The sequence below is a fragment of the Archocentrus centrarchus genome, chromosome 1 (assembly GCF_007364275.1).
Source record: "Archocentrus centrarchus isolate MPI-CPG fArcCen1 chromosome 1, fArcCen1, whole genome shotgun sequence".
Lineage (NCBI taxonomy): Eukaryota > Metazoa > Chordata > Actinopteri > Cichliformes > Cichlidae > Archocentrus > Archocentrus centrarchus.
In genome coordinates this window covers 8,798,232-8,822,988 of record NC_044346.1, presented here as the reverse complement: position 1 = coordinate 8,822,988, position 24,757 = coordinate 8,798,232, and the positions used below count along the sequence as shown (strand labels likewise).

The following is a 24,757-nucleotide window of genomic DNA, read 5'->3' as shown; positions in this document are numbered from 1 at the left end:
CAGAAGTTCCACTCACCAAACCTTCTGCTGTCAAGGGACAGCCAATCATAAGAAAGTTGGCTTACAGGGAGGTGGAGCTAAAACAGCTCCTTGAGGGCAGAGGTTGTCTCCCAAGTCCCAGAATAAGGATTATTTTGAACTGTGAATCATGCAAAGCTGCTCTAGTTGAGTCCAAGAATAAAAATATGGAATTGCACACAAGTATAAGAGGTCCCTTTTAACTATATTTAAGGAAATTTCTGTAAAGTTTTTGATTCTCCCATAAGTTTATGAAATTACTGCCCCCTAAGTGTCCCTCCACTTCACATTTTGCACCTGTATTTACTGTCGTGTAGCTTCCTGTTTTCTTACTTTACATCTACGTGCACTGCACAGCTGTATTTCACTGAGATGCCAGATATGGACGTCTACGTGAGGGGTTACGGAGGCTGGATGCTGTCGGTCACCTCCCGGCTTCATGCCCACCTGCTGTCCAAAGAGCTAACAAGAGTTCGAGCTTCCTACAACCACAGCTATCACTACGGCGTCGGCTATGACAGGTGTGACGCACGTCTCATTTTTTTTCTCCACTAATTTTCTGGCTTTCTTCTAGGGAATCAGTCGTAGTGATTTCATGACGTAGTTCTTTTATGTTCTGGTCCATGCTTTGCACTCATGAAACAGTCTGATCTGTACTTAATTAAGTAGTGAATGTTTCACGCTTTCTTTTAATTTTGCACGCCAATTTTGTGTTCATCTCTCTTGTTTGTTTCTTGTATGTAGCCCCTTGAAGCTGTTGAACAGGCACAATGAGGTGTGGTACATGGCCGAGGACGAGCCCGTGTGCTCAGATCCTCGGGAGCCGACTCCTGCACACACAGCCCGTCCGACTCCCACCGACTCGCCTACACACCTTCCCTTTGAGCCTTTCCCGCACACCGTCTCTGATTCACCCCCACTCACTCCCTCAAACCCATCCTCAAATACCACGTCCAACTCCTCCTCCTCACAGCTGCCCTCTGACACACCCGCTCTGTCCCCATCAAACACTCCACCCAGTTCTTCGTCTGATCTGCCGACTCAAGCCACATTCAGCAATCCCCAATCATCCACCCAGATCCTGCTGGACCTGATAACCAAGTCCTCCGATCCCACCTCTGTGAGCCCTTCGCTGGAGCCGCAGTCTGGCACCACTCTCTCGAACAGCATGACTACCAGCTCTGAGGACACACCAGCCAACAGTGACCCTGGGGTCGAGCCAAACGACGCCCATTAGCAGCAGTCAGATCCGATTCAAACAGCTTTTCCAGATATATTTACATAGAATTTAAATAGAAAGCAAACAGTGTAGGTGTGATAGAAAGATGAATGTGTGTGTGTGATAGATGGACCTGCTGTTCTCTTCCTCCTTTTCTCACTATACCCCTACTTATGGCACTAAGTGTTTAACCATATGTTCTGTCGCAGCTTTGCACCTGCAGCTTCCTGTATCACTAAACACGTGCATTTCCACTTTGTCCTTCTGATGTTATCCAACAGCTCCATTGTAGATTCAAATGAGATCTATGTATTAGTTAGAAAGTCAGTATTCAAAGTTACTGTGTTGGTTTACTGAAGTAGTGCTGAGTGCAGAAACAGATATCATTTAACTACAATTTAAAGGATTTCAGTGAAAATCTGTGTCCAGTTGATAGATGAAATGCTGGGATGAAAGACATCAGGTCAGACTTAACTAGATTAATGTGGAGTTTCGTGCTGAAGTCCTTCAAATTTACTGCCCAGGCATAACTGTCTGAAAGTTCATCTGTTTAGCATCATCAGTCACTTTCATGATGTGTGTGGCAACATATAAATGAGTTGTTACAAATTCACTGCATATTTCTTGCAATCATTAACTACTAATCCAAACAATTTCCAGGTTGTGACTTTGAATTTCACTTTTCTTTCCGGGATGTGGGCCCAGGAGTGCCGACAAAACACTAGCCTTATGTTTTGTCAGTTCCAAACCGAAATATATAAAATTAAATATTTACCAAAAATACATTTCCTTTACAATAACCTTGACCAGTATGTTCTAGGAATTGATTAGATGACCATATTTCAATATTCATACCAGAACGGTACAGCCAGATTGAGACAGCTGAGTACAAACAGACCCACCCTGCCTGCTCTGGTCTCTTTAACTACCCATTAGTTTTTCCATTAATGTTTCAAAATGTTCAAAATTGCTTTCGCTGCCAAAATTCACAAAAAAGTTATTTTGCATTTTCTGTTATTTTAAAGTTTTTTCACCACTAGGGGTGCTGTAGAGCAGGGGGGGTTTCTACTCTCTGGTCACTTCTTTAGGTACACCTGTTTACAGCAACTCATCTCAGAAGCAAGTCATGACACATAGGCATGGTCAAAGCGATCAAACTGAGTATCAGAATGAGGACGAAAGGTGATTTAAGTGACTGGATGTGACATGGTTGTTGGTGCCAGACGGGCTGGTCTGAGCATTTCTGAAACTGCTGATCTGTTGAAATTTTCCTGCAGACCTATCGATTGCTTTTACAGAGAATGGTCTGAAAAAAAGAGAAACTATGCCCTGTTGATGCCACAGCCTACTTGATCATTGTTGCTGACCATGTCCATCCCTTTATGATGACAGTGTACCCATCTTCTGATGGCTGCTTCCCGTAGGATAACACACCATGTCACAAAGCCCGAATCATCTTAAACTGGTTTCTTGAACATGACAATGAGTTCACTGTACTCAAATGGCCTCCAGCCACATAATCTTAATCCAATAGAGCACCCTGAGATCTGGTGGAATGGGAGATTCACATCATGGGTGTGGAGCCAACAGTCTGCAGCAACTGTATCATGTCAGTATGGACCAAAATATTTCCAGCATCTTTCTGAATCTCTGCCGCAAAGAATTAAGACAGTTCTGAACCAACAGATAGCCCAACCTGGTAATAACAAGGTGTAACTAATGAAGTGGCCAGTTAGTGTATATCTGGTGCCACATCTGGATAAATGTACCAGTTAAGAAGAAAGTCACTATCATTACGTTCATGTCAATAGGTATTTAGCTCTCTGGGTGTTTTAGGGAGAAGGAAATCAGTGTTTTCAGGCATCTAAGACATTTTGGTAAGAAATGTTGAAAATTAACAAAACTGTGTTTATCTGTAATGGAAATTGCCTAAGCTATATTTAATGTAGTTTAGCACTGTGTAGAAAATGAGAACTCCATTCTGCCCTCGTGTGAAATCTTGGTTTATTTGCCCTTGAAAATCACTCCGCAGCACTGTTGTCTTAGCTTTTAGCCCTGCAGTGGCATCGCTTTGCAAACTGTCTGCTTAAAAGTGACCCACAGTTTCAACTAATTATAGTAAAACTGCTCCAGAGATCTCGAAAGAATCACACTTGATCAAATCAATGCAATAAGACTTACATACGTTAAGGAATTACATCCTCTATCGATGCATCTCTGAGCTACATACTGTATATATACTATATATACATTCTGTTCTGATGAAGATGCAATAAAATACATTACCCCATGTTGGACTCATTTTGTTATTGATGGTTTTGGACTTCACTGACCAAAAGGTTAATTTCCTTAGTCTTTCTTGCAGGGGTCTGTAAAGGAATTTATGTAATTTTGTTCACATACAGTGCATATAAAGCTTTACAGTAACCCCCGAAACTCTTAAACAGCCTCCACACCCCCCAGCTTATAAAATTGAAGGAAATAACTACAAGTGGGAGAAACTAACCTAACTGCATAGCTGGGCTCTAAAGGAGACATTCAAACACTTGTCCTCTCAATAAGATCCGCTCACACGCTGTAAGTGTAAGAAACAACAACAAGGACAAAAGCTTCATCAGTGGAGTTTAATCTAGTTTATTTCATACATGTATGCTGGTTTGAAAAACACCAGTTTCACTGTGTGCACTCAACCAGGAGCAGAGGAGGCTTTCAGTAGCTTTCAGTTCAATCTGACTTCCCCTTATCGAATCCTTTTGAATCCCTAATGAATCTTTTTAGGTGGTTTGGTGCTTAATCATTTGGTTTTCCTCAGAAAAATGCAGTCACTGCTGCACTGCCCTGTAACATTCATTAATTCTGTAGGGATTTTCCATTTTTGCTGCAAGAGGGAGGTTCTGCAGCTGCAGAAAGCGTGCCAATATGTTCATTATATGCATTAGATACATATAGTGAAATCACTGCTGGCCATCTCTGAATATGACAGGTCACTAGCAATAAGTAATTCACTCGTCCTTCTCAGGTCATAAAGTTCTCGCTTTAACACAATGAACAGAGTGTCCTCTTGTTTCTTTGCTACATGCATGTAGCGAAATTGGTCTGCCACATTCACACTTGCAGTGTTCAATCATTTCCCTGAGTCAGCACTTGTGTATATATGACTGAGTTTCTACCAACTGCAAGAGCGTGGCAGGTATTGTTTTCACCTTGTGCTACTGTTTGTATATGTGTGTTTCAACACGACAAAATGTGCATAAAACCAGTTTTGAGTACTTTGCTTATGTGACTGATTTTGTCATGGTGTTAAAACTACACAGGATGCAGTCATGAAACTTTACAAGTGCATAGCTGAGGGGAAGTGAAAGGTGGTGTGCCATTAGGAAAGGGTGCTAGAATTAAAGGCCAAGGGACCACTGGCCTTTGACACTCCTGTTCAACATTGTTTCTAATTAATGATTTATTTATATACAGTATCTTTATCTGGTGTACAAACATATTCCAAAAAAAGTTGGAACACGTGTTTAATTCATTTAAACCTTATAACTAATTGCACAATATATCAAATGTTTAATCTGGGATTTAAAAAAATTGTAACTAGCAACACATTTCAAAAAAGATGGGATGCATCTGTGAAGGCCTCATTAATGCTGAATGATATATTACAGATATTTTTCCATTTCCAAGGAAGACCTTGCTTATTTCAGCAAGACGATGTCAAAGAGCACTCTGTGTGCATTACAAGAGCACAGCTCCATAGTAAAAGTTCAGGTGGCTTAACTGGTCTGCCTGCAGTCCAGACCTGTCACATTATGAAACAAACAGAAAAATTAGACGGTGGCCCTGAAAGAAGCTGAAGTTCTACATTAAGCAAGAAAAAATGTTGCTTTCTAAACAGTCCAAAGAGCATTATTTAAAGAAGAGGTGATGCAACACAGTGACAAACGTATCCGTGTCACAGCTTTGTTTGAAAGTATTACTGACATCAAAATCAGTGTGGGGGTATATATATATATATATATATATATATATATATATATATATATATATATATATATGTATTTTTTTTTTATTCAGTTTTAACATTATTCATATGGTACTGTACTCAGTAAAAATGGTTTAAATTATTTACAAGCCACTGCATGTTTTTGTTATTTAGACTTTATGCAAAGTCCCACCTTTTTTGGAAGTGGTGCTGTAATTTTTTTGAAGGTACAGCAGTCGGTGGGATCCAATAGCAAAACACTCTCCAGTTTATTGGTAGTTTCACAAATATGAAAGATTCATTAGGGAGTACAAAGATGGCAAAGCCTGGGACTAAACTAAACCTGCTATCTGTACCAATCTCTACCCAAGAGCACAACAATCCAGATACTTCTAGATGTAAGCTTGTTTATGACACGTCATTCTCAATATGCTATAAGCCCAGTATACAAAAGTTGTTTTAACCTCACATATCATCAACATAGTTTCATCAAACCACCAAGTTTCCATTGTGATCTTATTTTGAAATAAGCTCATACCACATACAGTAAATAACCATTCATGCTGCGGTAATCATCTCTGAAAACCACCGACACATTTACAGATGTTCAAAAGAAAAGTTCACCTCTGCTGTCTGCATCACATGGCTATGGCTATCTTTCATTTTCCAAAACAAATGTGCTTTTATCCACCCACTAAGAGCTCCTGGTAGAATTAAAATCGTACAAAATAAAAGTCAGACTCTCTGACACGAAGGCATTTTCTCTGTTGTTTGGCTTTATGTATAAAACTGGTGTTTTACTTAAGGGAAGGACTGGATAGCAATCATTTATTTCGTGAATGTTTTTCAAGAAACAACTCGACAATTTTCTTTCAAAAGAGAAAAAAAAAAGTTTATGTTTGTACTCCAAACAATGAAAATCTATGTAATGAAACTTTTTAAAAGTAACTAATCCTTGAGCATTTACAGAACCTACCTCTGTGTCAGTGTGTTCCTCTTGTCTGAAAGTTGTGCTGCTGACATTTTCATGCGCATGAAGGGGAGTACAAATAACTTTGATATTTGTTTTTTTATTTCTAGTAAAATCTGAGGGCAAAAGAGGTTAGGTGTTTTTATGCACACGCATGGCTATAGGCCTGTCTGTGTGCATGTATGTTTTTCATGTTTCACTACAGCTTTGACTGTAATTACAGTGTATTTAGAGTGTTTTCTTCATTGATGTGCCTCTGTGTTATGTACTGGATCTCACTTGGAAGTGACAGCCTTCTTAGTAACACTTGCTCTCCTGCTTCCTCCTCCTCCTGCTCCTCCTCCACCTTGCCAGAGATGGCCAGGGATGGTGAAGGCGTCCACAGTCATGCCCATGGTTTTAGAGGGGATGGCACTAAACTGTTTCCTGTCTGAGCTGTATTTGTAGATGGATTCCACCTGAGTGGAGCCAACTGTCCGTGGGCCCACCCCAGCCAATCGCACAAGCTCCTGGGTGTCGGGGTTTATGGTGTAAACGCCTCTAAACTGGCAGCTGGAATCACGGAAGAGGATGAGGAAGTGGTTGGCAGGACTCTTCTCCATCTCCTGAAGTTGGAACAAAATGAATAAAAGGTAAAGCATATGTTGCATCTGTGAGTATGGTCTTCACACATACAAGTAATCCAGTGTTGTAACCTACAGTTACAAAAATAACAGAATTCAGAACAAGACTGATTAGAAGGAAAGTAAAATGAGTGCTCTACCTCAATGATCTTGGTTTTTTGAGATTCATTGACCTTCCCAGCAAGGCAGCAGCGAGAGAGAGCATTGTGAATGATAAATTTATTGGATTTGAAGCTTGGTTCCTTGAAGAGTTTCGGACCTGAAAAGTACAAACACACCGGTTTTTGCAGAGCAACTACAGCGGAAAAACACTCGGGCATTGCCTAAAGGTACTCAAGAACTGAGTGATAGCGTAAGCACTTCTTAAGGTTGTACCCGTGTATTCTGGGGCGGGTGAATTTCCATTTGAGCCACTCTCTGAGTCCTTCTCTCCATTTGTCAGTCTGCTTGGTGTCAGACATCCTGAAGGTGAATCAGGGCGGGTCCTGCAGAGAGACCAGTAGTGCCTTGATCACATTATGTTATCACAGTACTTGACAGAGGTTTGCGCTCCACTGACTGACACAGGCACCTTTTTTGAAACGTTTTGACGGCAGAGGGGCATGCTGGGAGATATATCAGATGTACTTCCTGAGCTTGTCAAACTTGTTGATGTTAACTATGAAACAATGTTTTTTTGGTGAGTGGCATTTTAAATTATATTTAGCAAACTAAAGCAAAAAAAAAAAGTGGTGCTCAAAAGAGGAAGAAGAGAGAGCAGGATGAGTAAACCACCAGGACTTTGGATTTGAGCAGTGCTGTCCAAAAAAATAATGAAGTTCTGATGGATGAGCAATTTGCATTTTTGTAAAGGACTGAAACATTGTTACCACTTATATGCTGGAAATATGGACTTACACTGTAATATGTGTGTGATATTTGTAGAAGCTGGTCCACTAGAAATAATTGTTGAATGAGGAATTCTATTAAAAGATTGTGGCTGGGCGCCAGGGAGGCTCAGCAGTTGAGCGGGCGACCACATATACTGTGTGGCGGTGCAGGTTCGAGTCCCAACCTTGCCATTTACTGCGTGTCTTCCCCCATCTCTCCAACTTTTCTGTCTCTCTTCACTACAAACACTATCAAATAAAGCCACAAGGCCAAAAAAAAAAAAGAGTCTGGTTGTTTGTGACGGTGACCAATCCAGTCAGGCTGTGAGGACCTGTGGTTTATGGGCTTCTTTTTTTGTTCCATGCTTACAGACATTACTGTTGTCTTTATACTCCTAAACCTGTTTGGGGCTTGTAGTAGCCCAGTTAAAGAAGACGGTGTGAGTTCATACCATGAGCTAAGATAAATGTGTCCTGACTGTGGTTGTTGTTGTCTGTGGTGCTGATCAAAAGCTGGAATGATGCTACTGACATTATTGATTATTGCTATATGTTCTATATGCTAATATTTTTGCACTTACTGTGTGTGTGTGTGTGTGTGTGTGTGTGTGTGTGTGTGTGTGTGTGTGTGTGTGTGTGTGTGTGTGTGAGAGAGAGAGAGAGAGAGAGAGAGAACTCATTGCTTCAGTAATAGTTTTTGAAAGCTGAATACTGTCCTGACAACCCTGTGTCCATGGATGCATGGATGTTCTCTCACTTGTCTCAGATTGCAAGATGCAGTCATTAATATTTTAGTAAGTTTAGTGTTTGTTATTGATTATACTATGTGTCCTATTAACAAAACTCACATAAGACAGCATGTGGAGACAACTTTGTGTTTTCCATAAGCTCCTGTGTCTATCAAAGTAGTGTTTGAAGCTCCAAATTTGGGCTTCAAATTGACAAATTCCAAACGATGCATGTAGCCATAATATGCAACTTTTTGTCTTTTGTCCTGACTATTTTATATCGTGGCACATCCAAAACCATTCAAAAATTCTAGTAAACTAGCATAGTGAGGTACAAGTTTACAACTTTTGGATGTTGGCATTCATGCTAACTATTTTTCACATTAGCATTAACATTATTTACCTCTAAGCTTGGATAACGTTAGCATGCTAATAGCATTACTGAAATATACTATGTTGCTAAAAGTATTCGCTTGTCTGCTTGAGTGGCATCACATTCTTAATCCATAGTATTAATATGATGTCGGCCCACCCTATGCAGCTATAACCGTTTCTTCTGGGAAGGTTTTCCAGAAGGTTTAGGAAAGTTAGAACAGGAAGGGGCCATCCCCAAACTGTTCCCAGAAAGTCAGGAGCATGAAATTGTCCAAAATGTTTTGGTATGCTGAAGCATTAAGAGTTCCTTTCACTGGAACTAAGGGGCCGAGCCCAACTCCTGAAAAAAAACCCCGCATCATAATCTCCCCCTCTACCAAACTTTACACTTGGCACAATGCAGTCAGACAAGCCAAACCCAGACTCATCCACCAGATTGCCAGATGGAGAAGTGTGATTCATCAGTCCTGAGAACACATCTCCGCTTCTCTGGAGTCCAGCAGCGGTGTGCTTTACACCACTGCATCCGACACTTTGCATTGTGCTTGGTGATGTAAAGCTTGGATGCAGCTGCTCAGCCATGGAAACCCATTCCATGAAGCTCTATACACACTATGTTCTCTACATTATTGAGCTAATCTGAAGGCCACATGAAGTTTGGAGGTCTGTACCAATTGACTCTGCAGAAAATTGATGACCTCTGCACACTATGCACCTCAGCATCCACTGACCCCACTCTGTGGTTTTACGTGACCTACCACTTCATGGCTGAGTTGCTGTTGTTCCGAATCACTTCCACTTTGTAATAATACCCCTAACAGCTGACTGTGGAATATTTAGTAGTGAGAAAATTTCACAACTGGACCTGTTGCACAGGTATCATCCTATCTTGGTGCCACACTGGAACTCACTGAACTCCTGAGAGCGACCCATTCTTTCACAATGCTTGTAGAAGCAGTCTGCATGCCTATGTGCTTGGTTTGATACACCTGTGATCATGAAAGTGATTGGAACAACTGAATTCAGTGATTTGGATGGGTGAGTGAATACTTTTGGAAATATAGGATATGATAACCTTAGCATTTTAGCATTAATTGCTGAATAATTTGGTCATTAATTTTACCTGTCATGAAGTAACCTGTTGGAGACATGGATGTGATATGTTAGCACAGACAAAGTGAAATGAAAAAGGACATATTTGATGCATCTTTGCCAAAAATTCCTACATCTGGACTAAAATTCAGATACGTCACTCAGACCACCCAAACACCTGGCCAACTGAGCAGTGCTGTCATTTCTTAAAATATGCTATAACTGTGGCTTAACAATGCAGCAGTGTACCTGTGGGGTTTCTTTGCGGGGTCACTACCATTGTTTCCAGATTCATCTGTGGCTGCTAAGTTGAGTGAGGAGTGAGAATAGACTCTGGCCAACTTAGTACCTGGGGAAACAAAAGGTTTAGTCATTAAAATAATTAATTAAAACATCCCAAAGTTGTTGACCACTTTTATTTACTTTTGGCTTTACCGGTTGTTCCCTTGGCGGGACTCAGAGATAGCTGCGTTTCCTCCCTGGTCATGCTGCGAGGCCGGGAGCGGGTTTTCTTAGTGGAAGTTCGTCCTTGATTAGTTGATTTTTGCTTGAGCACTTTGTCCAAGTCCTCCATGAGCCTGAGCTGCTGCCGCCGTGCGTACTCCCCCCGTGTAAAATCTCCACGCCGTGCTGGAGTAGCCGGAGGTGTGGGGGAAGGTGAGGTTGTGGCTGCAGGAGGTGTACTGGAAGGTGATGCTACTCTTTTTTCTGAGGATGCCAGTCTGAACCCAACCAAGAAAAATTAGGTTACTTTTACAGCTGTGCAACTCAAAGTGTGGATAAAAGTAACTCTGTAGGCATTTACTTTATATCGTTGCTTTGGTAAATTTATAGCTTTATTACCTGATTTCTCTTTCTTGCTCATTCCATTGTCTCCTCTTCTTTATCTCATCAGTTCTCTTCTGCTGTCTTTCTAACAGCACCGCTCTACGCTGGGCCATCTCTCCTTCACTGTGCACCTCCTCCTACAAACACAGAAGCACACAATGGCTCACCAAACTTATGTGCATGCAAAACACACTATTTCTTCTATATTCTCTTTTGCAAACACTCACCTTGAAGAAAAATCCAATGCCTCCTTTGGCCTCCACTTCATTCTGATCTCCAGCTGGTTCCAACATCTCTGCATGTCTTGCATGATCACCTTTTAATTCAGTGTCTTTTTCTGGCAAATCCTTGCCTTCTGTTGCCAGATTTAGTTGCTCTATAGGATCTAAGGGTTCGGCAGCAAGTTGTCTTGCAGGTTCCATAGCGGACTCTGTGTGGTCGCTCATAGAATCTGAGGAGAACTCCTGCCCCTCATCAGTTGGTTCATCACTCCCCCCTTCTGGTCCACCAAGGGATGATAATGACACTTCAATCAGGCTGCATTGCTTCCCTGCACCTCCAGCTCCTCCTCCTTCACCTGCTGTGGTGTATGCAGCAGACATAGACAAAGTCTCACTTTCAAATGAGCACTCAGAAGGAGCACCAGAGCTGCTCCCTCCAGCAGCTCTTGTGCGACCTTGCCTGGGCTGTGGCAACCCTGCAATGGACTCTGCGTCCTCCTGCTCCAACTCCAGGCTAAACTGGGTGGGTGTCTCACTCGACCCTGTGTCCGAGGCGCTCTCCCCAACTTGTGGCTGCTGGGTAGACTGAGGAAACTCCTGAGGAGTCCGGGGCCCACCAATACGGAAGGAAGAAGTGGTCTGTACCTGACACTTGCTGGGTGACACACGCCGCAGGTGGGGGAGTGTGTCTACAGTCTGGGTTGGTGTCAAGACACGATTGAGTGGAGGGAACTTGAGTTCAGAAGGCCGTGGGTGGGGCTGATGTTGGGTACGTGGGTGGTGTTTGGGGCTACGAGGAGTGGAGTGAATCTTAGTGCGAGGAGCTGGACAGGAGGAAGACATAATCATTTTTGGAGAGGTCGAAGAGGAAAGAAGATGAGACCGCCGTGATGGGGAAGAAGCAGAGGGAGGATTGGAACCAGCAGGAATCACCCAGGCTTTACTCGTGGTCCTGGTAGGGGTTTTTGTCGGGGTTCTTGGTGGTGTTTTGGTTGGAGTGTGAGGAGGGGTTTTGGGTGGTGTTTTGGTATTACTTCTAGGTGTTGATTTTGAAGTTGTTTTGGGCGTGTTTCTGGGTCTTTGGTTGCTCATGAGTTGCTGTTGTTGTTCAGTAAGTTTCTGCATATCCTTCTGCAGCGACTGCAGAGCCTCACTGAGTTTCTGCACCACTTCGTTGTATTCCACTAAAACGGCTTCCCCCGCTTTCTCCGCTCCTTTTTCTTTCTCTGCTCCTTTTTCTTTCTCTGCTCCTTTTTCTTTCTCTGCTCTTTTTTCTTTCTCTGTTCCTTTCTTACTTTCAATAGAGAAGGTGACCTGCTTCTCCAACCGTGGAGGATTGGAAACGGACGGCTTCTCTTTCTCCTTTTCTCCATCTTTCTTTTCTTTCTCCTCCTCCTGTTTTAGTTGTTCCTCCATGCGAGTGAGGCGCTCATCAAGGGTCAGATTATCATCGGCAGCCTCACCTCCTCCTTCTCCTTGCTCCCTTTTCAGTTGAAGGAAAGCAGTTTTTCCAAGCCGCTGCCTGTGTTTGGCAAAAATAGCTTCGATACGTCTTTTTTGGGCTTCGATGCTTTTGCGTTTTTCCTCAAGACGAACTCCCAGCTCCCAGGCCTCAGAGCCAGGCTCGAGACCTCTGGGACCTGGGCTGTCCTGGCGGCCTGGCGCACCTGCTGGGGTGGAGGGTGTGTGTGGAGTTGCTGGGGTTGTTGGAGTCGGAGCAGAAGGTGACTCTTCCCCAGTAACAGCAGGGTGCCTTCTTCGGTTGTCTCGTCGCTCAGCAAAGCTTGTCATGCGTGGACTGTTGTTGGTGCTGTGGTTTCCCTGACGACCGTTACTGGGTCGAATATTACCAGGGGCATTTCTAGGCATATCATCCGATGCTTCAGAAGAGTCGACACTGCCGTCTCGCAGTACAGAGTCGTCATCGCGTGACATATCAGAACTCCGTCCTGACCTCTCCCTACTCTCTCTCCTTCCTTGCCTTTCATTATCACTCACTTCTCCTCCAATTGGCCGGTAGAGGAGTCCAGCGCGACAAGGTGCAGAGGTGCTGAGCTGGGAATTACCTTCTTCAGGGGAGTGCAGGAAAAAACCTGCCGGAGCTCCTTCAGGACGTAACCTGGGCTCTGGCCTGCCTGCCAAAGCTCCTTTCCCACCTTTCTCAGCCACCCTTCCCTTCTTCTGATCTTTGCTGCCGGGTCTATGGACCACCTGCATCGCCTCCTCAATGGTCGGTAGTTCTCCCATTGGTGCTGTGTGTGCATACGGGCCCCAGGAAGAATGCTGCGATGGGGCCGAAGCGCTTACCAGGTGGCTGAGGTCCTCTGGAGGGCTGTACGGGACACGGGTCATTCCTGCTGATGTCATCGGTGAGGTCATTGCAGGGATGGCAGTGCCGAGGCTGTCGGTGCTGACGGAGCGAAAGACAGAATCTATTGGGTTTCCCATGACAATGTCAACATCACTGTCCAGGCCAAATGGGATGCTGAAAGTCACTGCTGACAAAGGACGACTGCAGAAAGGTGGGTGACAATGGAAGGATGGATAAATGGATGGGTTGTACCAATGAGTATGGAAAAGCAGAGTCCACAGAAGCCAAAGTAAGAAGATTTTAAAAATTAAGATAAAAATATGAGTGCAACACAACATCTACGATAGAAACCACATGGAGGGTTTAAGGGTATCTACCTGATTTGTTTCTTTGTCCAACTTTTGTTTTCTGCAAAGAAAAGTGCATGCAGATAAGTCTATAAAAGTCAAAATGGTTAATTGAACAAAAATGCAAAATAGTAATGAATATAACACGTGCACTATCGCCAGTAATTCCTACCTGGTGACACTGGAGAGGAGATGGGCATAAAGGGTTGTTTGAAGACAAAGGAAGGAGAACCACTGAAAGAGGACAATATGGTTACTCAATACAGCCGGTTTTGGCCTGTGGGCTGTGTGTTTGACTCCCCTGCGGTTTGTGTGTGCTTGTCCCGCAATTTTGATTTCAGGTCTGACTGAGGTGAACATCAGGATTTTTCTTCCCCTTGGCTTGACCAGGTCCTTTTTGACTGTATTCAGGTTGATTTAAATTTGATTCAGTGTTATTTCCTATCCTGTAGCATTTTGGATTTAGTGACAGATTCCTTATCAGACCGTTGTTTTGTTGTTGTGTGTGGGTTTGTTTTTTTGTTTTTTTCTAAGCACGTTTTGTGTATGTACTTGTATGCGTGGATATGCTGGTACCTGTTGCTGTTGCCAGTGACAGGACTAATACAGTCTGGCAACCCTGAGACATCTGAAAGGTACAAAAATCAATGTGGCATTCAGTTACCATGTGAAACATGCACAAAGTCCGTATACTGCAACAAAATGTTCTTATTAATATGGTGAAGTCACAAACCTGTGAGGTCAATGGGTTGAATGGGCTGGACAAAATCCGGTTTCTTAATCTCAAACCACTCCAGCAGCTCTGCTATGAAGCTCATGATGTTCAGCTGAGGGAAAGAGCATTTTAGCTTAACATATGGACACATCATGGAGGCATCATAATGAATTCTTTGGTTTAACATCACGCCAAAGACGGTGAAAGTAGCTATAAGATAACTATAAGATAAACGCTTGCTTGTGTTGTCATATACTATATATAATTTCAGACTACAGACATTTTTTCAGTGCATAGAAAGAATTAAGTATGCCTAATTATTTCTTTTTTAAAGCACATGAGTAAACACCCATACAGCTTGCTTGAAATTTGGAGCATGAAAGTTACTTTGTTAACTAACAACAGAGAGCACGATGCTTACATGCAGGGTCGGTGGAGCGTAGAGTAGGTCCTCCACAGCGAGGGGGCAGCAGCTCTGCAAGCTGCTCTCACAAAACTCTTTGATCAGCTGCAGGTTGTAGAGAGAGTCAGCTACTGACATGGTATCCTTCAGACACACATCTGGAAGAAGAAGACAATGGAAAATACTGCTTGTAGATGTTTGTCAAAAAGAACACATTAAATATATTTGCTTTACTTCAGATGTCATAGTAAAAGATATTTTTTAAACTTCTGTAGCTCCATGAGCAGAGAAGTACCAAAAGTTCCAAGAAATGCTTTTATTTAAGATGCAACATTTACTGGAAATCGTCTTTTAAGTGATCGGGCTATCGCTTAAGATGTATATTCAGAAGCGCACATCAACCAAATATAAATATTTCATCATCCTATGTGCACATCTACGCACATCTACACATGTGTGTTAGTGTCTGAGTTCATGTGTACCCTCTAGAGGCAGCAAGCTGGGGCAGTAATAGTGCAGCACAGCAGCTATTGCGCAGCCATTAGACAGATCTTTGACCGCAGAAACCAGAGGGAAAGTGGGAGTCAACTTAGACTGCACTTTGTCCTTCCTATAGCGGATCTAGATAAGAAAAGAGAGGGAAGGAGGAGGAAATTGACATGGAGGGAAAAAGAAGTTTTGCAAGAAGAAAAAAAATAAGTAAGACTAAGAGAAGATGGGCAGAAAAAAGGGGTTATGCACAAATACAAGTTGTTTTTAAGGGGACTCAAATAGACTCTGAAGTAGCAAAGGAAATAAAAAATCCAGCCAGCATTGTTTTCCCATCAGACAAGAAACAAAAGCATTGACTCAAAGTGTGAAGCCAGCCAAACTCCAGGAAAAAATTGCAAAGAGAAGAAAACCAAGCACAAGACCAACAACGCCTCAATCAATAAACATTTGTACACATATAGACACGCCAACCAGAAGGTGCAGTGCAACAGTTAAAAAGGACATTGCAAAAAGAAAGAAAGAAATAAAGAAGTGAAAGGGAGGATGTTTGTTCTGTTCCGGTGTCCATGCAGCGATAATGGGCACTGATGACACTGTGAGCCTTCACTTCTGGTCATGAAACGGCTTTAATTACATGACAAAAATAAAGTGAATCTTGCAGCTCAGATGCTGCATCAGTCTTTGACGTCCACATGAGATAAAACACACCCAAAAACAAGGCAAATGCTGCAACATCTGGAACTTGTGCTGCCTGTTCCACAGCCTTGTTGAAGGACGACACATTCTGTATCAAAGCGTAGCACACAGTCTCACTAGGCCTCCTATAACAAGGCTTTGCAACACACAACAACTATGGATAAATTGTGTTAAAGGCTAATGAGTTTTAACTGATCCATCCAGCCTCGGGGTTGGAGTGGTGATTAGCTTGCAGTCAGTCATTCGGTCAGTCACCGGTCGACAGCGTGGTGGGTGAGGTGTGGCGATTGGTCGGTTTGTCAGTCAGTCAGTCAAGTGCGATGGTACGGGAGGCGAGGTGGGTGAGGGTGAGAGAAGAGCGAGGTGTTATACGTTACCACTGGTGGCTTATTCCCCGACTCCTTCAAACAAAAAGCGATAGCATGCTGGATGGGGGATGGCAGAGAGAGGGAAACAAGCATAAATGACAAGGGGACTGCTCATCATGGGAACCGCCACACCAAAAAAGTCTGCTCAGGGGGGAGAGGACAGAGCGATGGAGGAGGAGGAGGAGGAGAAGCAGAAGGGGACAAACAAAGGGGGCACAGATGTCTTTTAATCACCATTTAATAAAAGTCACTTCACCTCCCTCGCCTCCTTCTTCTCCAACAACTCCTTCTCCACCTCACCTCTAAAAATCTGGCCATTTTGAGATGAAACCGATGACTGAATGTAACAATGTCAGAAACACCCAACTGTCCAAAACATTATCAGTTGATAATAATAAGGAGCTACAGGACATAATCAGGCATCTAATTGGTCAGCAGATATTCAAAGTATCTAACCAACACTTTTCATGAGGGGACAGATAAAAAGGTATGTGTGGGCATTTCCAGCAGGCACAATAATGTCAGCCATAGCAGATGGACAGACAGAGAGGAAAACAGAGAAGAGACGAGTACACTTACAGGGACTAGTTTCCAGTACCAACGGGTGGACTGACACTGCCAGGGATCACGGATGACAGAGACAAACCGGGGGGAGAAAACAGAGAAGGAAGGCAAGGTCAGTGAAGCTGCAGCAACATAGCAATGAGACACATATGCTTTAAAACAAAACGTCAAGCATGTGAGTATTTGTGAGTGTGTGTGCATGCATGTGTGTGCGTGTGTGTGTTTGTTGGAGGTATTTTACCGTTTCCTGAACAGGCTGCAAGTCTGTACAGTTCTGTGACTTGGGGGGTTCTTCTTCTTCTGTGCTTTCTCTTAACTTTTGGTTCAACTGCAAACATAAGACAAACATTATTACAGCAGAACTAATCTTTTGTTTTGTTTGTTACAGTGTCTTATTACAAGAAATTAAAAAAAAAACTTTATCTTTTAGCCTTATCTTTTAAATAAATCTTTGTTTTTTATAACAAGGCATTAAAAAAACTTTACATTTTACACACTACACTACTAAAAAAATGTAAAAAAAAAAAAAAATCAACTTATTTCTAGCTTCAGCCTTATTGCAGCTGATGATTTTCTTTAGTATGAAGATGGAAACAAATATTACCTGAATTCATATATATGGTTACCCAGTATGTGAATATAAAGAATAATATAAGTGAAATCAAATAATTTATATATTATTTGTTACTGTCAGGTCCAAGATTTGCTTTTCATATGGTTTTATGTTATTGAAAATATGTTTTTAGTAGCACAGCTTCATCACAGCAACAAACCGGGTCAAGACATTCAGTTCAGTGATTCAAATTAGGCCCCAGTCACAAAGACCTAGAGACCAGTTGGCAACCATCTGGCAGCCACCAGTGGGGAGGGATAAATGGGTATTTCCTGACTGGTTAGCGACTGGTTCAGAGGTTGCTGGCAGTCTCTAGGTAAAATTGGTCACAAAGAGGGTGCTGCACCAAAAACTTCTTTGTGATTGCTTTGGTTGCTAGTAGATCGCTGCTTGCATTATGCACAGAAACTAATACCTGACTGGCAATAAAACCTGAAAAAGTGTGACACAAACCCAAAACAGAGAACATGTGCCTTCAAAGTAAAAGCAGTACCTTCGGCAAACATTCTCCATTCTCCATTTCTGGTTTGTGTCACACTGTCACACTGTTGTGAGGAGGTTTTCGGTGCAGCCACGCATACCTCTTTGTGACCCAATTTCATCTTGCAGCTGTCATCAACCTTCAGCAACCACTTGCCAACCAGTTGGGGAATACACAACCACGACAACCACCGTGCCTTACACCTGCATTGTATTTAATGGCTATCAGGGGGCAATAGCTGTTGTTGCAAAAAGACCTCTGGTCCCAGAGAAATCTATGTGACCTCAGTAAACACAGTTATTGGGTGAGAGGTGGGGTACACACTGGACAGGTCACCAGTCCGTCCAATTTTCAAGATTTGGTCATTCCATGTCTCAGAAGGGACAATTATCCAGTTATCTAAGCATAACTGCTATCCTTCTGCATAAATCAATCATTATCTGACTTGTCAATCTAACTGTGTGGTTTTCCAGTCAGATCCACACCTCCTATCACATCAGTATCAAAACACCATTCTGCCATGGCGGTAATGCTCATCTCGAGGCTTCAAAATTAGATTTTAGAAACCAGTGAGTATGATCCTGGTAGTTGTGTCCATCTTTTACACTGTCTACTGTCAACACCTGTCCATCACTCAGATTAGTCACATGATTTTGCATAACTTCAAGTCCTATTAAGTCTTAATACAATTTGAAGGGGTGAGTTATAAAAAAAAAAGTATTCCCTGCTATAAGAGACCAACACTTCTTCTGTATCAGGCTGTAATCATGTTTATTTTTAACATGGGAGTCTATGGGGATTGATTAGCTTCTGGAGCCAGCCTCAAGTTGCCATTGGAGGCACTGCAGTTTGTGGTACTTCAGCATCGGCTTAATTCTCAGCTACGTGATTTAACCAGACTGAGGGGCTTACAGCAGAGTGCTCTGGTTCTAAAACTGTCAGTGATGATGTGTATCATTGAATCTAAGACTTAAAATCATAAAAAAACATGAACTGAGACAGAAGTTGAATCTGCTGAGAACAGGATAAAATGCTGTTGTTGTGTTCTCACCCTGTTGACCCAGAAGAGCAGTGCATTCTCCCATGGAGCCCCGACACCCATCTGCTCTGCCTCCACCGCCATCTTCACCTGGCCCACCGTCTCTTTGGCAGCCAGTGCCATGAGCGAGTCAATGAGGGCGAGGTGGGCTTTCTGCACCAATCAGGGACAAGAAGGATTACGTGGTTTGATTGAGAATGAAATATGGAACAGTTGAAGTTATGCAGTTTTATATTGGGTGGCTCTACTTTTACATTTTAGATGAAAATATTTGTTTTAATATCTGACATTGAGAGCATGTTTCTATAGAAACAATACATATAATACTTTTATTTAGATTTGCTTCTCTCCTCCTATCCTTCCTTCTTTAGTTTCCTACTGCCTTCCCTGCTTATTGTTCATCCTTCCTCTTTTCCATCCTGTAGCTGATGCACTCTTACACTGGAAACTCGTGTAAATTTTGCCTCCAAAAGATTTTCTTATTTTATTTAACAGGCTATTCACACGCTAACCTGAGATGGAAGTGTTTTTACCACTTTTAGGCTGAATTTAAAATAGAAAATGCAGTACAGTACAAGTACCCAACCACACACACACACGCACCGACTTAATAGGGGTGCTGCTAAGGTCCTCCTCGGTGACATCTGCATCCTGGACCTTTGGAGCGAAGCCTTTCTTAATGACGAACTGTAGAAGGGCAGAGTTGTCAGCTGGGGACCCCTGCGATGCTGTCTGAGAGACTCCGTGTGCCTGGGCCAGCAGTGCCTGAGCTCTGCAGTAGATCTCTGGGGAGAGAAGCAGCTTGGAGACAGCAGGCTTAAGGTGCTCTTGTTCATACTGGTCCTTATAAAGCGGATCCCGCAACTCCACCGGAACATTTTCTGAAAAAGAAAGGACATGCTCGGTGAGGTTTTGGCTGTGCCTGTGGTGCGACTGTTGGTGGGTTCACCATCTCCAAACAATTATCTGCAGGAATAGAATTTGTACGGATAGCTTAATCTGATAGTCACGGAATTCTGGAAATTTATGGTTTCCTGAGAATCTATTACTAACTTTGGTGATCCTAATTCATCCATGCTAGCACCAACTGGCAAGCCAACATTATCTTTAAGTCATTTAAGTCACAGGTTTCTCAGCCATGGTTTGTTTTTACTTGATTCATTTTACATGCCTTTCTGTAAAAGTCACTGCATGCCACTGCACTACGGGGTTCCCAAGAAGCATTTATATGATGAGTGTGGAGTACTGAGAGTCTATAATCTTAGTACTAATTAGTGAATATTAGGATACTGTCACTAATATGATCATCTTCTTCTTTTGGCTGCTCTCTTTAGGGGTCACCACAGTGGATCATTTGCCTCCATCTCCCTCTGCATGTCCTACTTCACTACCTTTTCAGTGGTCTTCCTCTTTTCCTCCTACCTGGCAGCTCTATCTTCAACGTCCTTTGTTCTATATATCCATATCCGCTATACCTCCTCTGTACATCTCCAAAACATCTCAGCCTCATCTCTCTAACTTTGTCTCCAAACCGCTCAACCTGAGCTGTCCCTCTGATGTATTCATTTCTAATCTTGTCCAGCCTGATCGCTCCAAACCACACAATCACAGCAGGTCTCACTACCATCTTGTAAACCTTTCACTCTTGCTGCTATCCTTCTGTCACAGATCACCCTGACACTCCACCCTGCCTGCATGCTCTCCTTCACATCTCTCATCCAGAAAATCTTTGTCTAACTAACTAAATAACCTGCATAAACCAATATCAAAGAAAATACAAAGCAAAATTTATATGTACACATATACAAATTACTATAAAGAATTCAATAATACACATAGTCTAAATAATTGCAATGATAAATGAGTTCATGGCCTTTTATAGCTAAAGATACAAACTATTTACAAACTAATAAAGAAACTATTAGATGCAAAAGATACAAGTATGCTTATAAATTCAAAGGATGGTCACTGAACAGTGCAGGTTGAAAGAGTACGGCTGAGATCATTGAGAATATGAATTTGTCCACTTTATACTAAAGCTGTACACATGGTACACATGAGCAGATAGAAATATGATGAAAAAAGACTGAGCTTTCCTATAGTGTCCTCCGGGAAATGTACAAACTGGCAGTTGGAACTCTGATGCAGAGAAATGCTTTTTGAAGATATTACCGAGTGTAGAAAAGGCTGCAGCAGCCACACAGGCTGTTGATATAATCTGTTCTAGTCAAGAAATATAAATAACTTATGGAAGACATTGAAGGCATATTCCCACAATGGAAATATGTGACAGTGAGCGACAGTCTCTGACTGCAGGAGAGAATAATATCATCATCATCTGCATGAACAGCTCAGCTAGGTTACACAGACAAGAGTGTGTGTGTGTGTGTGTGTGTGTGTGTGTGTGTGTGTGTGTGTGTGTGTGTGTGTGTGTGTGTGTGTGTGTGTGTGTGTGTGTGTGTGTGTGTGTGTGTGGTTAAGTCATCTCAGAATCTCAGACCACTAGGAGTGGGTCAGTTCGTAGACACATACACACTGTGATCACAAAAACACACAATTCCCTGACTGACCCATATACCAAATTGTCATGATTCTTAAAATTGGAGTAGACTTGAAGGAGCTATCAGAGCCCTCATCCCTTCCTTTTACTCTGCAGTCAATCCCTGAGCTCTTTAAGTCTTTGCCATTACTTTCTTCTTCTTCACTTCTTTATCCGTCCACACACATCTGAGTGTGACCCACAATGAGGGCTACAACTACTCGCCACGGTTGTAAGGCTTCCTTATGTAACTGTAACTCCTCCTTCCTATCCTCTGGCCTGTTTCTCTGAAGAGAAGAGACAAAAGATTTGACAAGAAAATCTATTATGCTGAGCACACACTGCAATGCAGTGTGACACACACTGTTTTTGGGGTTGAACCCTCTCGCCTTTTAGACTCTGCAGAGCTGAGAGGAAATGGGACTGTGGTCACTATGGAAACGGTGGAAATGGAAAGCGGCCATTTGTCCCAATCACGGCTGAGGCAATGAGACTGGACTGCAGAGCAGGAAGCAGCTAAAGCATTTAACATCGTAATCATTTAACATAACACGTATCTGGAAGCAACACAAACAGGGCTGTGGAGCTACACAGTGTCTTGACACATGGAAACATGTTTAGGGAAGCAAATATTGATTATTTTCCCCACGAATCGACTTGCTAATCATTCTGAAAACAATGAACAATGTCCAACATAGATTTCCAGAGTCAAAGCGCATGCGGCCAAACACAAAAATTCCACACAGTCAGAGAAAAGTGAAAATGAGAATATGTAAGATGTAAACTTAAAAAAATTGACTGAGCATCTCGAGGGGAAATAGTTCATCAGTTCAAATGAATTCTAATTTATCTGAGTGAACAAGTCATCATTTTATCTTTACATGTGAAATATATTACCTAACTTGACTTGGGAAAAAAATATCATTTATCTTTCTGTGGGACTGTCCACTCTTTGGCCGTGTCAGGCTGAATAAAGCTCCTCAGCGTCAGGAGTGGGATTGGTGAATGAATCCCATGTGCAGCTTTATTAGTGCTATTTTCTTTGGGGCCTCCATTAAAAATTCTATGATGCACCCAGTGGGCATTTTCCAGTTGACAGATAACAATGAAGCGTCCCTGCTGAGAGGCTTACAGCTCATCTCTCCTCCTCTCTCATGTCCTGCACTGACGGGGAGGCCAGACGCAAATGTGACATGAAATTCTGTCTAAAGCTATTACTACAGCAGATAGCATGCATTATTGCATAAAGAGGAGCTATGCAACTTCACTATTGCAGCGTTAGTCTTCTATCTGACATCACTGTGTTAGTCAGCAGAGTCTGAACCTGCCTACATGCAGATTATGCGTGACTGGGCCGCGTCATTTGTTGTGCTACCAAGAAGCTGGAGGTGGCCAAAATACTAGAAACAGAGCAATACCAGGTAGCGGGTAACACTAAATTGCTGCAAATTCAAATGAATTGGATTTTGAACGGTTGGTCTGATGAAGTGAGCAATTTGGTAACTAGATGACAAAACTGCTGATTGCAGCCCCAACCTTGTGTTATGATGTCATCCGATACAACGCTGGCAGAAAGTGTACAAAGATCAACGCTGACTTAGCATTTCTCCCACAGTGTCACCAAAATCTAAACACTGTGATTTTCGTTAAAGGTGTTTGCCTCACGTAGATGAAACTGAACTGCACTAAAATGTGCAGGCGTTGCTGTTCTTATGTCTGCACAGCATACTACTGCGCCTGCTTGGATCACTAAGGAATCCTCTACATTTTTGGCCTACTAGTACAAGTACAAGGTTTGCACTTCTGCCGGAAATATTCTAAACTTCTTAAGAAAATGACTGCATACGGTGCATGAAAGTAATCCATTGTCTTATAAGCTCCACTGTGTCACCTTCACCGTAGTGCCACGGCACGCGTTAGAACACACCGTGCGTGCGTAACACTGACACAAATATTATGCGGTCTTGACCCATTTACTGCAGGCCCACGCACGAGCTTTATATACACTTTCCAAACCAGACTCGTGTTTATTGAAATCGAGCAAATTAATAAATAAACAAATGAATGAATAAACATATTTTCTCTGTTAAAAAATCTCTCCGCGGGCCTGACGGAGCCCGGCTCTGACAAAGGCTTTGTTGTACTGCAGCGCTGACAGCCTCCAGTTCCTCCACGCATCACGCAGCACTGAGGAGATTCCTTCTGACAAGCCTCATATTCACGTCAAATAACTGTCTGGAAAATCACTAATATGATATCCTACACGCGCTGTTAAAGCCGCACGCGCAGGAGACGCACGCGCAGGTTAACATCATGAGCATCAGGGCAGAGGTTGGTCATGATGGATGATGGGCAGAAGGAAGCTGGGGCTTTCCCCTCAAGCCAAATAACGGGGCAAGACTAACTCGGAACTGCATATATAGCAGGATAAATTATTAAGCGCCCCACCCAAGCGGCGCCTCGGTGGTGGGTAAAGGATGGAGTCTACCTGCAGAGCCGTAGGATTTCGACAGCAGCCACCGGACGCTGGCGCAGATCTTGGCTCGACTGAAGTCGTACTGATCCAGCGGTTTGATCTCCGGCACCGAGAAGGTCTTCTTCATCTCGCTGGGAGAGTCCACCATGGCTGCGGTGTGCCGCACCGAGGACGCGGAGGGAGCAGCAGCAGCAGCAGCAGTACCGGGGAAATGTGAAGAAGAGGAGGAGGAGGGATGGAGGAGGAGGCGGAGGAGGAGAAACAGAGGAGGATCCTGCCGTGTGGACTGAAGCCAAACAAATGAATAATGATAAAAACAATAGTTATCAAAACGAAAAGGTTGAAAATAGAAAGCTGTAGGATTGTGACAGATTTTTAAAATCAGTTCTGTGAAGAATAAATGTCACTTGTGCCATCAACCCCTCCACGCCCCCGTAAACGTCATATATCAGCCAATGGGGATGCCACAGAGGAGATCTTCCTCAAATCGTTCATATTCGCTGCAGCAGCACAAACAGAGCTGATAAACCTCCCCTCCTTTACAGGAAACCATATTTGAGGAATTAACTGACGCCAGCTTACAGCCTGTAGCCCAGGAGGAGACGTCAGTAACAGCCCCCCCCCTTCCTCCACACGGCGGCGCCCTTGAGCAAGGCATCAACTTCACACTGTAAGTCACATGAACGTATTGCGTGAGATTTTGGTTGAGCAGACAGGCGTTATGGCTTTTGCCATAAACTATCCATATGTTCATGTAGATGCTGTGAGGGTACTGAAACGCCAAGGTTTTC

At 42.9% G+C, this 24,757-nt stretch overlaps 2 protein-coding genes across 3 annotated transcripts in view; one reads left to right on the top strand and one right to left on the bottom strand.

The window, feature by feature from the left end:
- The window catches only part of soul5l (heme-binding protein soul5, like), a 7,379-nt gene extending 3,833 nt beyond the window's left edge, over positions 1 to 3,546 (top strand). Inside the window, exons 6-7 of the mRNA XM_030736748.1 lie at positions 376 to 539; positions 763 to 3,546. Of these exons, the coding sequence (XP_030592608.1) occupies positions 376 to 539; positions 763 to 1,255 (657 nt within the window). The 3' untranslated portion in view covers positions 1,256 to 3,546. The remainder of the gene's footprint in view (positions 1 to 375; positions 540 to 762) is intronic.
- A 1,763-nt stretch (positions 3,547 to 5,309) lies between these two features.
- On the bottom strand, positions 5,310 to 24,170 carry LOC115774865 (calmodulin-regulated spectrin-associated protein 3-like). 2 transcript variants are annotated; one of them, XM_030722367.1, is made up of 18 exons: positions 23,979 to 24,170; positions 19,555 to 19,832; positions 18,964 to 19,104; positions 17,060 to 17,146; positions 16,834 to 16,869; positions 15,181 to 15,319; positions 14,717 to 14,856; positions 14,314 to 14,407; positions 14,157 to 14,208; positions 13,753 to 13,814; positions 13,611 to 13,641; positions 10,929 to 13,434; positions 10,717 to 10,838; positions 10,297 to 10,595; positions 10,123 to 10,222; positions 7,185 to 7,294; positions 6,950 to 7,068; positions 5,310 to 6,791 (listed from the first exon to the last, which is right to left on the bottom strand). In XM_030722367.1, the coding sequence occupies exons 1-18, from the start codon at positions 24,112 to 24,114 to the stop codon at positions 6,462 to 6,464; spliced, it is 4,782 nt and encodes a 1,593-aa protein (XP_030578227.1). In that variant the 5' UTR covers positions 24,115 to 24,170; the 3' UTR covers positions 5,310 to 6,461. The 2 variants fall into 2 exon arrangements, with proteins under 2 accessions (XP_030578227.1, XP_030578295.1); XM_030722435.1 differs by having other exon boundaries at positions 10,309 to 10,595.
- Between the last annotated feature and the right edge of the window lie 587 nt (positions 24,171 to 24,757).